The sequence below is a fragment of the Tympanuchus pallidicinctus genome, unplaced genomic scaffold, assembly GCF_026119805.1.
Source record: "Tympanuchus pallidicinctus isolate F22 unplaced genomic scaffold, pur_lepc_1.0 scaffold12, whole genome shotgun sequence".
Taxonomy (NCBI): Eukaryota; Metazoa; Chordata; class Aves; order Galliformes; family Phasianidae; genus Tympanuchus; species Tympanuchus pallidicinctus.
The window spans coordinates 14073925-14091450 of record NW_026294637.1 but is presented as its reverse complement, the minus strand read 5'-3'; the positions used below and the strand labels follow the sequence as shown (position 1 = coordinate 14091450).

At 35.1% G+C, this 17526-nt stretch overlaps 1 protein-coding gene across 7 annotated transcripts in view; it reads left to right on the top strand.

Annotated features, from left to right (window-relative positions):
- The window catches only part of LRRC49 (leucine rich repeat containing 49), a 36675-nt gene extending 20727 nt beyond the window's left edge, over positions 1-15948 (top strand). For all 7 annotated transcript variants that reach the window (XM_052671808.1, XM_052671804.1, XM_052671805.1 and 4 more), the window contains 7 exons: positions 4111-4194; positions 6857-7008; positions 8730-8967; positions 10076-10261; positions 12573-12682; positions 13765-13918; positions 14714-15948. In XM_052671808.1, coding sequence (XP_052527768.1) covers positions 4111-4194; positions 6857-7008; positions 8730-8967; positions 10076-10261; positions 12573-12682; positions 13765-13918; positions 14714-14920 — 1131 coding nt within the window. In that variant the 3' untranslated portion in view covers positions 14921-15948. The remainder of the gene's footprint in view (positions 1-4110; positions 4195-6856; positions 7009-8729; positions 8968-10075; positions 10262-12572; positions 12683-13764; positions 13919-14713) is intronic.
- Positions 15949-17526: the final 1578 nt, after the last annotated feature.

Below are 17526 nucleotides of genomic sequence, written 5' to 3'. Positions count from 1 at the left end.
TTCCATAGAATCCTCTGCTAAAAGTGGACATCTGAGGAAGAATTCTAGTGGCAACAGCCTTGGGAGACTGTTGGGAAACACAGCTGCTGCAAGTATCAGATACTCTGGAATTGCAGCTAATTGTTCTAGTATTTCTTAAATTGGAGAATTTCTTTAATTCAGGGAATTCTGTCATAGTGTTACAATTTATGAATCATTTTCCCATGAGGAAATTGGTGTTTGCTTGAGCTATCTCATTACTAAGCAGTTTTGAAAACAAATTTTAAGCTCTTAAACCAGTAAGGCACCGACCGAAGAAATCATTGCACAGGTAGCTAAGCTCCGCTGACAAGTCAGGGCTTTACATATCTGAAAAAAAAAAGTGTGTATGTGTACGTGTGTATATATGTATGTATGTATACATTTATTTGTTGTCTACACTAGAAGATAAATCCCAGCTTGAGAAACCTACCCACTTCATATTATGCATCTAAAGTACCAACTTATGGGAATCTTTTGCTATGTGGAAGATGTAATAACAGCAACACAATAGTCTGCCTTCTGCAAGTCTCAGTGGAATGAACTTGTGTGAGTAGTAACAGTGCAGCAATGAAGAAGAACGTGTGCATTTCAAGTGTACTCTGTTCAGGATCCTTGACAGCATTTGCTGTGAGTTATCCCTTGAATGGATGCTGGCTGGTAATGAGAAGTTTGGCCCGAGTCAGTGTCATTGTTAGGGGAGAGCTGATGGGCGGCAGGGGGAGCTATCGCCATGACCAAGCTGCAGGCAATTGCGTTGCAGGGTAATAGTTTTAATATGTTTTATTTTTTTGGCATTCGGTCACTGCTGCAACTTCACGCTGAAAACGTAAATCTGTGTCCTCAAAATCTCATTAATGGCTTATGGATTGCAGAAAGCAAGACTTGTGCTGGGTGGGTGCTTGAAGATGACTCCCTAGCCATTTAGTAAGTGGAGAACTAATAAATGGAGGTGATTGCGCTGGAAAAAAGAACATCCAACTCTGTAATGATCTGGCACCTTCACCTTCTAGAAGAACATCCCCCTCAGCATGGAGCTTAGAGATTTGGTTTCCTCTGTGGTCATAGGATTAACAGGCTTCTTAGTGTGATGACACTTTCTTTCCTGGCAGGCTACTGCGGTAGGAACCTTGACTTCTTCCACAGATGCCCAGCATGCTTGTCTGAACCCTTCAGCAGGCTTTTAAGTTTTTCTAAGGTGTACCTTAGAAAATCCTTAGGAAATCCTTTATCAGTAGTGGGTCCTGACAGTCTGGAATTAGAATTTAGGAAAGAGTGCAAAAGGATACTTGGCAAGTTTTGGAGGATGACAGCTGTCAGCAGCTCGTTAACTACTTAAAGATTCATTATTGTTAGCCTAACAATTTATTTTGAACACATAAAAAGAGAAGATGGAGAAGATAGGATTTAAAATAGCTTTAGTTCATCTGGCAACTATCAAAAAGACACAAAGTTATGGATGAAAGCAGCTGAATAATGAGGGGAAACAAAGGGAAGTGGAGAAGGAAAGAATTTCCAAAGATGTGGAGCTAAAAGGGAAGAGTGGGTGATAATGAAACTGAATTGTAGCAGGCTTATTAAAGGCTTTGTTTTATAGCTGCCTGAGTTTTGTTTGTTCTTCAGTGTGTTTTTTCTTCAAGATTGATTGCATGTGTTCTGTAGGATTAATCAAGAAACATATATAGACTTGACTTGTATAAAAAGTGGATTTGGCCTTTGAACTTCATTCAGATGTTTTCTCCATCATTCTATCTTTTCAAATACTGAGAAAGAGCTAGTTGTTTGGGGAGGTTGGTTTGTGTTTTTTTCTGTGTTATTTGTTGTTGTTTGTTTTATTTCTTTGAGCTCACTTCTTTTGTACAACTATACAAAAGATGTAGTGCTTTTTAAATGTCTCAAATTATGATAAACTTTTGATAAAGAAAAAAATCTGAGCAGCATTTGTATTAGTTCATCTCAGTACAAAGAATAAGACTTGGGAAAGTACTGGACAGACTTGAATGTGGGCGGCAGACCTTCATGGCTGGCAGATGGTGTCATAAAATGTGGATTTGATGCTGAATTAAGTGAAGGCTTTGGAGTAGAAGATAGGGTGGTAAGGGACATTTGTGGAAGCTGCAAGAATTGCATTAGGAAAGTTTGTGGATGTTTGCCTTAACCTGAATTCGTTCTGACAGAAGGTGAAATCATAAGGCACGTTTTTTACAGATTAGTGCCACTTTGTTGTTCAGCTTTCAGCTTCTCCTGTGCTAAAGGTAACAGTGACTCAGGTAGTTTGAAGCTGAGCATATGGTGACGGGCCTGCAGCTTCCTGCCAAATAGGTTGGATGATTCCTGCTCCCAGTCCCTTGGTGGGAAAACTGGTTTACATTTTTCTTCTTACTGCATTTTATATAATCAAACATTGGAGGAAAAAAAGAACAACTTTCATTTCAGAGTTCTAAACATACTTAAAGTTACTTAATGTGTTTGATGTGTTCAGATGTTGTTAAAAAAGATGAGATCAGAATCAAGAAAACTGAAAGCTAAAAATCAAATTTTAATCCCCTTTTAATTGAACTTTATAGTAATCCCCTATTTAGGAAGAACTGAAAAGTCCAGGAGCAGATGAGTCTGCCAACAGAACTATCCTTCAGAAAGCTAGAGGCCTTCTAGGGTGGAAGAGTGTAAAATAAATAGAAATAAAATAATAAATTAGGGTTTTCAATTTGTGTTCTAGGGAGGTTGTTGCCTGAGGCTGAGTAAGAAAAGTGTACTTTACCCAAAGCCCCTTTCCTTAATTTAAATAAGGTAGGCCTCTTGTTAATGTATGTATGTTAGGCTGAAGTCGTAGGACAGTTGTGAAGTTCAGCAGCCTAACAGACTGATGTCAAAATATGTGTGATGTGTCATTAGTCTTCAGGGCTAGTGTGCAGGTAGGTTCACATACCAGGTGTGCTTACTAGTTTATTTATGTATATATTGTTATAATAAATGGAAATTATTTTCTTAAGCATGTATTAATGATGTCAAGTGTCAAGTTACTTCTCTAGTTTGTCTTCCAGTAGGACACTGATCCATGTGCTTAGGGGTTCTTATAGTGCTGTAACCATAGTACGTTTGAATTGTATCAGAACTTTGTCATATCAGTATCTTCCTGTTCATCTCTGTTTATTGATGTTCTTCACTTATAACTTTTTGGAAGGTGGAAGTGAAAAGCCTAGGACAGGAGCTCTCTATTTTGATGGAAACCAAAACACTTCATGTTCTTGGAAGATACATTAATAGAAACACCCAAATGGCATATGAAGTAAATGAAAATAAATTTAAGTATGCTTACTAAATATTTTTGTTGGAAGAACTCTACACTTTTTACTTCATAGGGAACATTTCTTTTGTTACTTGGAAAATGCGTGTTCTAAAAATACTGTGCTGTGAGAATGTTTAGACTTCTGTAAACAGAGAACATTCAACCTAATATGGTTGTATTGCAGTATTGAATTAAATATCTCCTGGACCAGGAGAATTTAATATCTTCAATCATATGACTTCCATTATTCAGGAGGAAATGACGTTCTTCTTGAACGTGAACAGGCAGTAATACTGACAAGAAATAATATTCATGTAGTACAGTTAATTTTGAAAATATTCTTCTGAAGTTCTGATGTTGAATGAGGAATAACTAACCTTTCTAAGACATACATAATGATAAAATTATTGTTTTGGCATAAATTGAGAAACGTCCACTCATCCTGTGCATCTTCTTACCAAGAAACATGCTAATCATAAATAATACTGTCCTATTTGAAAATGTTTGTTAGTGTTTTACTGATCATATACTTAATGTTGTTTTTTTTTTTGAAGAGCCAGACAAATACAATTATAAATAGATTCATCTTCAGTAGTTCCATCTAATAGATAATTTTTTTGTATTTCTTGATTTATTTGTAGAAACATTTTTTGTTTTACCGTTAAAATATTTAATTCTTATACATACATACACAGTTTTTAATTTTAAATGCCAACATAATGAAACTTATTCATAATATTAATTCATTTCTGAAACTGTAATACATAGCTTTGTAAAATTGTTATATTTTTTTTGTCTTCTAGGAAGAGGAAAGACGCATGGCATCTGTTGCAGCTAGGAAAGAAGAAGAAAGGAAGCGTGAAAGTCATAAACAGAGCTTGCTTAAGGTATTTAATGTGGCTGTTCTAACTAAAATGAGATAAATCCACCATAAATTATTTACAATGTTACCTAATATTTTTAATCTAGTTCTTAATTATCCCAGATATCCCATACCTCTATTAAAATTTTTTACAGCTTAAACACTTTACCCTACAGTTGAAGTTCTTCATTCACTATTCAAATAATAACCAAAACACAAACCAACCAACCAAACAAAAAAACAGTAGAATATGTGAGGATGGTGCTCCATGTAAAAAGATAGCAAACTTCATTTTCCCAAATACAGAAGTGAAACAAAACCAAAGTGAAGGACTTTTTGGTGATTTCAGGTCCTGGAATACGGTCATGAGTGCTCTGATGCCACATAGGGTTTTTCCTTTGTTCTTTCCTGTTGAGGTGATTCCTCTCTGTAGAGGGAGCTAAGCAGTTAGCAGAGCAGCAGCTAGGCTCCAGTTGTCTTTTTCAGAGGAGCACTTACGTACCAAACTAACATGGTTGGTTAGTGCTTGTTCACATGAGATGGAATAGATAGATCCCACAGGGGAGACAAGGGCACACTCCAGAACACTTGTGCAGGCTGGTGACTGAATGACTGACTGCTAGCAGGAAACCGAAGTTCAAGGGTAGAAGACTGTCAGCATTCCTTTCGTTGCATTAATTTGTTCCCAAATCGTTTCCTATTAATAGAGGTGCCTTAAAACCTTCTTTGTTCAATAATGGTTATACAAATTGCTCTTCTGATGTAGCAAGTGGGGAGGGGGGTGGGAGGACAAGGTGGGGAAATCATGCATCCATACTGTGAAGTTGTCTAAAATTGTCCCTTATGAAGGGAATTAGACTACGTGAGTTGCGTGAGTCTGTAAGAAGTGTAGCAAATTTACATAACTCTGAAAATAAAAACATCGTTATCAACAGATTAGAAGATGTTTAAACATAAACTGAGTGGGGAAAAAAAGAATTGCGTCTGGAGCTGTGCCAGATCAACAAAGTAGTCTTAGTGGTTATTCTGTTGGTTTTTTTTTGTTAGTAATTGTTAGGTAGTGGTTTTTGTTTATTTTTTTTGAATAGAGCTTTGTATTGGGAAATAATGGCTTATCTGAAATGTGTTCCAGTTTGACATTTTGATTCCTGGTCTCAGTAAGAGAAAGAAATGGGAAATTAGGAAATAATAATTATACATAATGCTTTATGCTGTTGACAAGCTAATTGGAAGGAAGTTTGTGTTTATTTGTAGTGCATGTTCTTAACCACTGATGTAATGTTTTCTTGTAGTTAAGAGATTGTTTGCTTTGGTGGCACAGATTTCTCAATGCATCTTGCCAGTGAAAACTTCCCATAGAGGAAAAAACATGTTTAAATATAATGCCCTCACCCCTTAAATTTCAATGTTAAGTTGAAGGTTTTGTCACTTAATTGAGACTTCTTGCTCATCTTCAAATAGCTAAGTGGAATAAATGTCAAATGGCAATATATCCTGCTTGATTCAGTGAGATGATTTGTATCTCTTTCCTTTGTAAAAATGGGTTCTTGTGAGCTTGGATTCTCTGTGTATTGTGTTGTTCCCTCCCCCCCTCCCCCCAGTTTCTGTTTGAATTGAATGGAACAAATTTGCTAGTAGATAAAATATCCAGTGGGGGAAATAAAATCTCCAAGCACAAGATTTTAATGAGAGTTACTTTTGAAGAAAATACTTAGGGAATGATTTTTGGAATTCTGTTGTTGTCACTTTCCTACAAACCTTTGTAAACTATATGCTGTGTAAGGGAAATCATAGGCATTCATTTGATAGCAAGTAGCTGCTGCTTTCCTGTATCTGCAGCACTGAAAAAGTTGATGTTGGCAGTGCTGCCTCCCTCTGCTCCTTGCAGATACTTCTTGGCCTTGACAGTGGAGTTCTTCATCCTGGTGCTATGAAGTGTTTTATTGTGAATTGTTTATACACTTTGTCAGTCTGAATTCTAACTTTAAGGAAATATCTAGGCTGTATAGTGACAGCTTGTGAAATTTTTCAAAAAACAGTGTTCATTTGGGAAGTATAATGCCTTACATCTCCAACATGGAGCACTGTGAGGAATGTTCTTTGTGGACTTTGTTACAGTGATGTCTGCAATTTGCTCAATGCGAATGAATTATGTAAAAGCATAAGATTAACAGTTCTGTGTTGCTTTTATAGATAAAACTTAAGCACGAAGAGAGTATAGGTTAAAGCTAATATATCACAGTGTTGATTTCAAACCATAAAACTGGGTTAACTCTGCTTTTCTCTGTGGGCAAATGAAATTAGTGTTCATTTTTCCATTTGAAAAAAGACTATAACAGAACGTTGTGCTTTGTGTTGATTTTTCCCTGTTGTGTCTGAACGTTAGCTCAAGGTACAGACTTGTGTGGTTACCCAGATCAGCTAGTTTAAACTTAATTTTCTACAGCTTGTCTAGATTAAGTCACTTGTTTCTATTATCACCAGTTTTGTGAAACCACTGTCACCTGCGGGGCTGTGCAAAACAGTGCTTGAGTGATGCACTGAATTTATTGTGTGCTTGTAAACCAGTGCTTCTGTTTCTCCAATTTAAAAATGTGACAATTTTTTTATTAAGGAATATGTTTATTTTGTATCAAGGAATTATGTTGATACTACACTGTCATAATGTATTCCAACTTTCGTTTCAGGAAAAGAAACGGTTAACAATTTGTAATATTGCTCGCCAGTGGGAGATACAGCAGAATCGAATAGATCTTGTGGCTTCTTTAAACCAAGATAAAGATAACCAGCCTTGTCCGATCAATGGCAGTGCTGCATATGTATTTCCTGAAGAAAGCAGGTATTACGTTCAGGAATATTTCTTCCCATTCTTGTCTTACATTCTTATTCTCAACTTGGAGATCTCACTGTATTTCATTATCAAATGTAATATATCAGAATTTATTCTGAAGAGATGTTTTGCTTCACTGTTAAGCAATATTAGCTGTTGATTGTAAGTAATACATGCTTAATAAGTAACATAACAGCAACTAGTTGGCTAAAGAAGCATGTTGCAAATTTTTGTGATTTTTGCTAAATGAAGAACTTGATGTTCGAAGAAATGTTAAATACAAATCCTGGAGTCTGCATTGGGAAATAAAAGGAATTATCTTTAAAATAAAAATATTCAAAAACCCCAAGGTTTTAATAAACAGCATTGTTTTTTTTTGCAGTTGTTATAATGCTCTTAGGTAATTCACATTACATTCTATTGTCTGAATTGGAGATTTATGTTTGGAACTTTTTCAGGAATGGGTAAAGAAATGAAAGTGTGCTAATAATGTTTATCACTAATTTGGATTATTTTAAATCAATGAAGACATGGCTGGGTCCTAGAATAAATAAGCCTTAAATAATACTGCCATCTTTTATCATGTAGCTGCCTGTTGCATTTTTACTCCTGATAGCTTAAAGTTGACAAGAGTCTATTAACGAGTTATATAATAATGAAGTTTTCAACATAAATAATTAAGAACAAAATGGCAAGTGAAAGTCAGCATGGGCGAGTAATGACCTCTCAGGTAACTATTTCCAGTCAAAAGTGAAATCTTAAACGTTTGATAGATACTGTCAAGAAAACATCAGCTGAGTGATCTGAACAGTGGAAAAACAAAAGCATTAAATATTCTAGGATAGTTATAAAGAACAAAACAGTAACAGTTGCACAACTTTCTGAGCCTGTGGGTCTGTGGGTTGTGTTCATCTTGAATTCTTTGTGTGCTTCAGGTCAGCTCGACTGCATATTGTGTGGGAAGTAAGATGCATAGAGAGGAGAGTTGAAAATAGCAGGATGTTGTTTAATTTTAAAATTGATATTACAAGTGTGGAAGCTCACGCTATTTTAAAAATGTGCTTAATAATCCTTGTTACTTAAGAATTAAAGAACAATAATGAGATTAGTTCATCTCTAAGTAGAATAATGAATCCTGATCAGACAATGTGACATAAGGGTTTTAGTAGTAGTGATACTGCTTTTAAGTGTGGAACTGATTGTTCAGCAATGTCAATAGCTTTGTTCTTGGCTGGTATTGTCTGATTTTAACTGTCTGATTAATTATCTGACACTATTAACTGTCTGATTTTAATGGGATGGATCGTACAACACTTACTCCTGTCAAAACTTCTGCAGTTCTTACAGAGAACAGAATCTGAAGGGGTCATAGCTCAGATAAGAATGTTGGTTGAAGTTCCTTTTAGGTAACTAAAATCTGTTGATTTACATTCTGAAGTAAAATTCTTAAGCAGGTTATTAAATATAAGTGATGGTTTTTTGTGTTGTCCAACTCTAAAACTAACAGAGCCTTCCTGCCAAAGCAGTAGAACTTTTTTCATGTTACTTGATGGAAGGAGAATTTTCCATCTTGTAACACTTCTGAACCACACTGGGTAAAAATAGATGAAAACTGAGAATTGTAGTCATATTTGAATTCAGGTTTTGGTGAATGAGAGGATTGTCATTCACTAGCACAATTTTACTACTATGAAATAATTTTTATTACTGAATTTGTGTTTCCTCCACAGGTCTCTTGATACAATATTGAACAGTGCAGTTCAAGGCTTGTCTGTCCTTGAGTCTCATCTGGTGGAACTGGAAGGAGACACTCTTTACTTGTATGGTTCTGGAGCACTGGAGTGCTTGGATCGGAACTGGAGTGTTCAAACAGCTGGAACTGTTGTCACAGTCTCCTTTGTGTTCATAGAATATGATGAAATTGTGCAAGTGTTAACAAAACTGAAGACAAAATTTCCTAATTCTGTGGTAAGAATGTCTCAAAATGTGAGCAGCTTGAGAATATTTATTCTGTAATGGAAGTTTAGTTTGGCAGTCACTGTTAATTGTTTTATGAAAATAGATATATTTTTGAATTGTGTTGGTTTCATCCTTTAATGTTTGTTTCATTTTGGCAGTTCTGAAAAAACAGGATTTTAATTCAATTCAGATTCTTTAACAGGATGGTTATTTTCTTCTCATTCTAGTAGTTATTTCCCATAGTTCGCTTGACCTGCCTAATTGTCTTTAAGTTGCAGAACTGCTGTGAAAACACAGTATTGTTATTCTACAGTATTACAGATCGATTGTATCAGGAGTCCTTCATTTGTATTGTGAGCTCTAAGACCATCTATCTGGTAGGATAGAAAAGAGAGGTAAAATTCAAAGGGAGTAGCTGGTTTAATCATTGCAGCTCTTGCAATTCTTCAGTTCCTATTGAAGCAAAACAACATAATGAGAAATCAGTTCAGTACTTTCTTGGACCCATAATTCCACAGTTCTTAAGCAAGTAATAAAGTAATGATGACCTACTTAAATGAACTTGTCACTCAGATTATATGCTTACTTAGCTTGCTGCTGCTTTCTACAGCTGTAGATATAATACTATTTAATGGTTCCATTGAGCAATGAATTTGTGGGGAAATTAATTGTTTCAATGAGATAAACTTGTTGAGCATGGCAAGATCTCAGCAATCTTAACCATCCGTTTTTCCCACTCTGCCTTTCTGTAGTGCTGCTGTGTAGCTGCATTTACTGCACTCATGGGAACATTAGTGTAAGACAGAATTCAAAGAAACAGCTTACTTGAGTGCTAGTCCGGTACAATAATGTTTAAAAACATTGTACTGATTTTTATGTGTGAATCTTGCCTTTCTTGGCAGAATTGAAATAAACCTTCCTCAAGCAGTTTCACAGTCCTTTTGTGATATGAAAATGAGAATGCTATTACTAAGGGGTTTATAATTTATTTAGGAACTTATATATGTAATGTGGACATCTTTAGAATATATACACAATTAATTTGTACATTGATGTTTTTCTCCCTGAAGTCTATAAAGAAAGTGAGCAGTTTATTGTTACTGTTTTCATTTTTAAGCACCTGAAGTTCAAGGAGACGAATCTTGTGACGCTGCAGCAGTTCAATGCATTAGCCCAGCTGCATCGCATGGAACAGTTAACAGTTGATCCGCAGGGAAATCCAGTTGTTAACTTTACTCTGTGGAAATACTATGTTCTCTTTAGATTGAACCATTTTAATCTACAGAAGATAAATGGAATTGAGGTAAGGTATTGTTGCTTCTTTCTTACGAGTAGTCTTACTTGATAAATTAGCAGATGTTTGGAATTGCAAATGGTAGGTAGTCCTGCACCTGAGAGGTAGGAAAATACCTGAAGGGAAGCCTTTTTGTTATAATTCTGGAATATGTTTTTAAAAAGGTAGAGGTCTGTTACTCTTGATTCTGGCCGTGACTCTGGTATGTTCAAAAGCATCAAAATTCTTAGTGCTGGATATTTGTGCGGAAGTGTGCATTTGACAGACTGCCTCGTAGCTTACTGTATCCGATATATTCCAGTGTTAGATAATATAGCTCAAATTGACTTTCCTTCAAGTGTATTAAGTGGGCAATATTGGTGGTAGGTGGGTGTTTGGACTAGATCATCTTAGAGGTCTTTCCCAACCTTAACAATTCTGTGATTGAACAGTCTGTCAAACAGACTGTTTTATTAATATTTGCCATGTACAATATCATTATTGTTTAAGAAGCAAATTCTTTTCTTTTAGATATGTTATTTAAAATTTCCCAGTGATAGGAATCTCAGATTAATTAAAATAGCTGTCAAGGTTTGAAGTTATTGAACTTGACAAAATGCTCTATGCCAACTGGTATGGCATACAGGATAACAAATGCACTACAGTTATTGAGTTGGTGCCTGTTTTCCTAACGTACTGCACTTGGCAAGAAGGCTGTGTAATGGACTTGCATTGATGTGGTATTACTGTTATAATCCTTTTGTGATTAATGGAGCAAAGAATGTATTGGCATAAGATGGAGAACATGAGTTTCTATGAACTATAGTGTGTATTTAGCGCTGGTGTCTCTGTTGACCTTGTCCTTATGCTTCTCTTAACATAAATAAATTAATTAAAATCCCTTCTTTCTCTGGCAGATCTTTTCTGGCTACAGTGCCCTTTGTTTCCTTCACTGCCTTCTGTACGCTTTGTTTCAGACCTTGCTTCTGTTAATAGACTGTTTAGTGAGGTCCTTTACTTTTAGACCACTAAAGGTTTATTTCATTTTAAATGAAAGTGAACAAAAAGTAAACATTATGAAAACAGTGTTTAATTTAATTAAGAAATGTAACTAGAAATTAGAAACGTAATTTCCTGTATTGTTTTTCTGTGGGGAGTTTCTCCCTGCATTATGCTGTCACAGTATATGCCACGCAAGGACATGTTGTATAGTCTATAAATGTTAAATAGAAATATGAATTTTGACTGAAATTTCATTTCATTCACACACTTGCACAATACAGAAGGAAAAAAGTTATGTGAAAGTATCTGATAAATACTGTAATTAAGTAACCGTAGTTTATTTAAAAATGGGTTGCTTGCCAGAAATATGTAAATCTTGACAGAAATTAAATTTGATCCAGAAGTTAAGAAGTTGCTGACTGAGTTTCATTGTACTGCGTTGTGCAGGTAAGATTTAAATGGTCATAAAGATTCCTTCCTTGGAAAACCAAGGGTCTAGAAGCTGTGCCAACAAACTTTTGGCAGTTCAGATCAGTTCATAGTTTGGTCCTCTGGCAACGATGGTCTCCGTTTCTTTTGCCCTAAACTTACTAGTTAAGACAAACAAAAATAACAAAAATCAACCAAACAATGGAAATATTCTACCTGCCTTACAGTAAACTGAAGTGTAAGAATCATCACGAAACGTTTTTAACCATTGGAAGTAAGTTAGGAATATCTTAGTTGAATTAATTGTGACAGTGTAGATTGCAGTGCAGAAATACATAATGAGCAAACTGTATACTCTTGGCTTCAGAAATGCAGCCGCTTCTCTTAATTTATGTGCATATGTGTACGTGTGTGTGTATATATGTATATGTATGTATTATATAAATATGTATGTATGAGAAAACTTTTATATGATTCTACCAAAATGAGAGAGACTTTAACTTATCTTTTAACATGTGGATGACATTGTCTTCTGGTTCCTTTGGTGTAACTCGATCCAGTATTTCCAGCAGACCTTCTTTAAGCATGTGTAGTGTGGAACAGAATTAATGTCTGACATTCACGTACTTAATAAATCATTGTAAAATTCCTCATTTCAAGAGCATAGAGTACTATATGCATACATTAAGCTTCCCAGAATTATAGGAAATAAAACAAGCACAAGTATCTAATTTGGTCTCTTTTAAGGTATATTAAAAGTGCTATTGAAATCAAATCTACGTTTTGAAGGTATGCCTGGAGCAGATCTGCAGTGTTTTGCGTAATAAATGTCAGTTAGCCCATTGTATGGAATGAATTACGAATGTGCCAGTTTTGAAACTTCTCTCTCACTTTTTGTTTTTCCTCACAGGTTACTCAAGATGATGTTGTAATGGCAGAAAGGCTCTTTGGCATTCTGGCATATGTAGCATCTTCTGAGCTGCCCCGTTATCGCTTGCTTTCGTCATTTGGAGAATCTAGGTAAATTTGTTGTTAAGATTCAAGAAGGAGTGCAGAGGCTGTGTTGTTCTTTAAATAATACAGTCACTGTCTGAAATTGCAACACTTGTTTCTGAGCGAATGAAGTTTTCTTGTTTAGCTTGTTTTGTTTCTCTGTTAACTATTATGGAACATCCTTGAGTTCCTTTTTTGTAAAAGATACATGTTGGTACTGTTAATGAACCTTGAATAACTGTGTAGTTAGAACTACACAGTAGTTCTAACACTGTAGTTTGAATTCCTTAAAACTGAAATGAGATTTGTCTGAATGGAATGTACTGTCACTTTAATGGTATATCATTGTGGCAGTTAGAACAATGAAATTACCATATTGCATTGATGCTTCAGAGAAACTGTATATAGAAAAAAAATACGATGAACTGAAGTGGAATTTGTCTGGAATGTATTGTTTTAATTTTCCACGATGTCATTCATGATAAATTCTTTCTAGGTAAAGAGATAAAAATGTCACAAGTAACATCTTACGGAAGATAGGTTCTTTGCATACTGCAGTATTACACTTCCTGATTGATGAAGACAGATGTTTTCACAGAGGCTGTATGAGGTTTGCTGAGTAAGATGAGAGGCACATGAACACAAATGCCCTGCTTGTTTAATTCTCCAATTGTGCTGGTATTGGTGAGGATTTGTGTGCTTTCACAGTGCAGATGCAGACTTTTTTTGTGGCTATTTCGTAATAGAAGACTGTAACAGTTCACATATTTAAGGGTTGGTGCTGTAAGAAAAAAGTTGCTGAAAAAGACTAAAAATATTTAGTCTTAGTCTTCTACAGATGGTTACTTTTAAATTTAAGTTGCAGGGCTTCCCATTTAGGTGATGAAACGGGATACGTCAAAATGTCAGTTATATAGGAGTAAAGTAACTGCAAACTATTTAGAATCATCTGTGTATTGTGAGTAACTTGAGGATGTAATAAAATTAAAGGCACACAATGACATGTTCAAAGGGAGTAGGGGAAAAAAAATCTCACGATCATTAGGAATGTGCACTTAAAGAAAATAATAAAATCAATCAAAACTGTAAATCTCCATTTTTTTCTGAAGGATGAAGCAATTTAGTTACCTTCTGGAAGGAAAGGGGAGGAAATCTGGGACTGGAAATGAGGAAAGTAGTGATAGTAGAAGAGCTGGGAGAGAAAGCTCTGCTCGAGCAACATTGAATTATGTCACAAAGGACTTTCATATGGAAAAGCTTGAAGTAAGTGTATCATTATAAAATACCTTTTTTCCTCTATTATGTAACCTTTGACTACTACCAAGTTTCTGCTGTGCTGTTGTGAGTGGTTGTTTTAAAGTATCAACTACTTACCATATTTGCGTGTTTAATCAATTTTAATTGTAGGTTTTAATCATGGAATTAATTTTAATCATGAGTTCTAATTTTAGCATTTTAATCATGAAATTACTGTTAAAGTTTTGGGTGACTTCAGTACCTATTATAGTACATATTACGAGCTATGTACTTGCCAGAGTCCAGGAAGACTATGAAGGGGGGTTCAGACTGGCTTATTTTTCTGGTGATAATATGCTTTGTTCTTAGTGCAGGTAGATAAATGTGTGCTTTTCAACTGTTGTACTTGAAAGGAAAGGAAAGAAATGGCTGCTGCTTCATAATCCTGTAGGCTTCGCACTGCTGCTCTCAGAAGGCAAAAATAAATAAATTGTTATGCTGGTAAAAGATACTTATATGACTACTTAACTGGATTTCAGCTAAATTAGTTTATTCATGTGCTTTGAATATTACAAGTACAATAACTGTATGGCTGTACTCCAGAACTTAAATAGACACTAGGTTGTGTAGCTTAAAACAATCAGGAAATTCTGCCTCTTCTCCTGTTAATCACTTTTAAAACTTATTAAATTTCTGTGGTTTGGGGCTTGTTTTTATTTGTTTCGAGTTTGATATTTTTTTATTTTATTTATTTATTTATTTATTTTTGTTTAACTTTTTCTTCCTTGTCTTATGCAATGTGTAATGATTTCTCCCCTGCAGGAAATCAAGGAAAGAAAAACATTTTGCCAAACATATGTCAAGAATTTAGTGAAAGAAGCTGCTGACATCCATATGAAAAATGAGTCCTTGCAGAAGCTCTGGCCTCAAATGTTCATTGAACTTGTCAGAGATGCAGTGATCGAAATACGTAATAAAAATTCCTACATGAAACTCAGCTTACAGCGGATCACTGATCAAAAACAGTAGAATCAAGACCTGTTTTCTTGCAAACTTTTGGTTTCTGGTTTGGATAACGATTCACAAACTTAAAACAATAGAATGTAAAATTACCATCACAATGAAACACATCCTTACTACTCCCTTGCTCTCCCCAAACAAAGTTTACCTTTAAATCTTAATTATCTCTGTTTTCATAGCTTTCTTGATAGTGTCCAATCACAAATTTACTTGCATAAAGCATTAACAGTGATTCCTTGGCTAAAGTGAAGAGATGGCATAGGAGTAACTTGGTGATTATGCCATGTTTCACTACGTTCTTGTTCATTTTTTTTCTGCTATCCTTGCTTTGGTAGTGCTATAGCATTGATGTGAAGGAACAAGTTTACAAACTGCTTATTTATTTATTTATTTTTGTTAAATGCTTTTTGATTGTCAACTTTTTGACTATTTCCTGCTGTCTTAAAAAATAAAATAGGAATATTAGCAATTTTTTTAATAATCAAAAGCTAGTAAATTGTTGCTTGTACACTCTAAGGTTGATGAATGGTTTATATTGTTTGATTTGTCAGGTTATATGACATATTTTCAGATCAAGTCCATGACAGTTCTTGACATATTTAATTAACCTAATTCTTAACTGAACAAGTGGCCCAAACTGGACTTCAAGTTATTTTTTCATTAATTTATGTTAGTTTGTGTGAATTATTATAGGTAAAATATGAAATGGGGGATATTGTATTTAAGCTTTATTTTTATTTTTATAATTTATTGACAATAACAAATTATTACTTTCTGAGCTTTGTTGAATAAGGTCAGATGAACTGAAAAGCATGCATTAAATTTGATAAGGAAACTGATGAGTGCTGTTCAGTTATAATCACTGACAACTGTTCTATGTCTGTGTCTGTGTGAAAATTTCAGACTTTTATCAATAAAAATAAATTACTCACTTTTACCTTTCACAGATAATTGGAAGAAGCACTGTATGCAAAGAAAAGGCTTGTCCTTAATGCTGCATGAAGAGATGAGATGCAACTTGCCCTTGCAATCTAAAACATTCCATAGTCCACTGTAAATACCTCATTATCTTCTGCCCAGAAATTGAATTTAGGAAATGCTAGCAAGTTCAACTGATTCCTATAGTCAGTGTTTATATGTGGCTAGAAAGTTGTGCCATTTGAACTTAAGTTTGGTATTCTGTGTATCTTAGTAAGAGAATTCAAATTCTTGATTATTTTTTTTTTTACTCAGTTCGAATTGGTGTAATTTTATGTAAGCTCATTTATAAGAAAAAAAAAATCATAAACCAAAGCAAACTTCTTGGAATGGTTTATATGGCTCAGAACTACGTTGTTTTTCCTGCTTTATGAACAAGACTTCCTGGCAGAGCAGAGGTAAGTTTCTGTGTCCTGAAAAAGGCTTTGAGTCAGTCGCAGGAGTCAGGTCAAAGCTTCCTTGGGACATAGTATATTTGCATTCAGATCACACTGGTTTATCTCAGTTATCATTTCCAGAGCGTGTTACAGACTAATGGTGGCATGTGTATCACTGAGTGTAGCTTCTAAGTATATTTGGTTTGACTTATATGGTATATGGGATCTTCAAAACCATACTTGCAGATAATTACCTTTTAGTATCTACAAAATCAAATGGAGGTTAAATCACTTTAAATTTCATGAAATGTTAAGAGTCCTAAAAAAAACTGCTTCAGCAGTCATCAGATTTTAATAGAATTAATCACCCCTTCAGGCTTTCTGAAAAGTTTAATGGAATTTAAAATAAGGTGAATGTATTTGATAGGATTTCTTTCTTCTTTCCATTGGAAAACCACTCTCAAGTTTTATGGTGCCTTTTTATTAAGGGAACACAAAGCCCATATGAAAAGGGGGCTGGGTGGGGGTGGAGGTGGGGAGAAGAATTTGCTGCATAGATATGCCATCAGTATAGAAAGAGACTTGGAAAAGTTTTTTGGATGTCAGTTACTTTACGTCATTTCTGTGCAAGGAGGGGTGAGTGGAGCAATTCCAGCTTCTGCATGGGGACAAAAAGCTCAGCAGCTGTGTGAAAGTGCAAAACTCTCCTGATGATATAGCCAGAGCAGATGGGCCCCTTTTGAATCACATTCAGCAGTAATAAAACATTGGAAAAAAATGCTTTAAGAAGGGTGGTTAGGTCTAGAAGAACAGGAAGTTCTCCATGGGAAAATCCAGAGAAAAGCCAGACGTTGTGATGCTATGGCTTTAGAGGTGTAACCCTAATTGGAGGCTTTAAGGTACGATCTTGAAAAAAAACAAATGACATAAAATAGAGGATATTGACTGCGAATTGTATGAACTTCTCCTTAGAATACTCTTTATCCCCAGTAGTCTGTGAATGCTGCCAGTTTTAGTGTTTTTTCTCTAATAGCAGCTGTTTGTGACAGGATTGTTAGGTCACTGAAGTGAAGGTTGGTAGGCAGCTATTATAAATGAAGTGAAGATTAACATTGAGTTGTGGAGTATCTTATGTGAAACCAGTAGGAACAAAAATCATTATATTTTTCGTAACTCTCTCAAAACAAATGAATGAGGGACTGAAGTGATGTTAGATCTTAATACTTCGGGTTCTGAACTGCCAGGTGATTTTAAAATTGT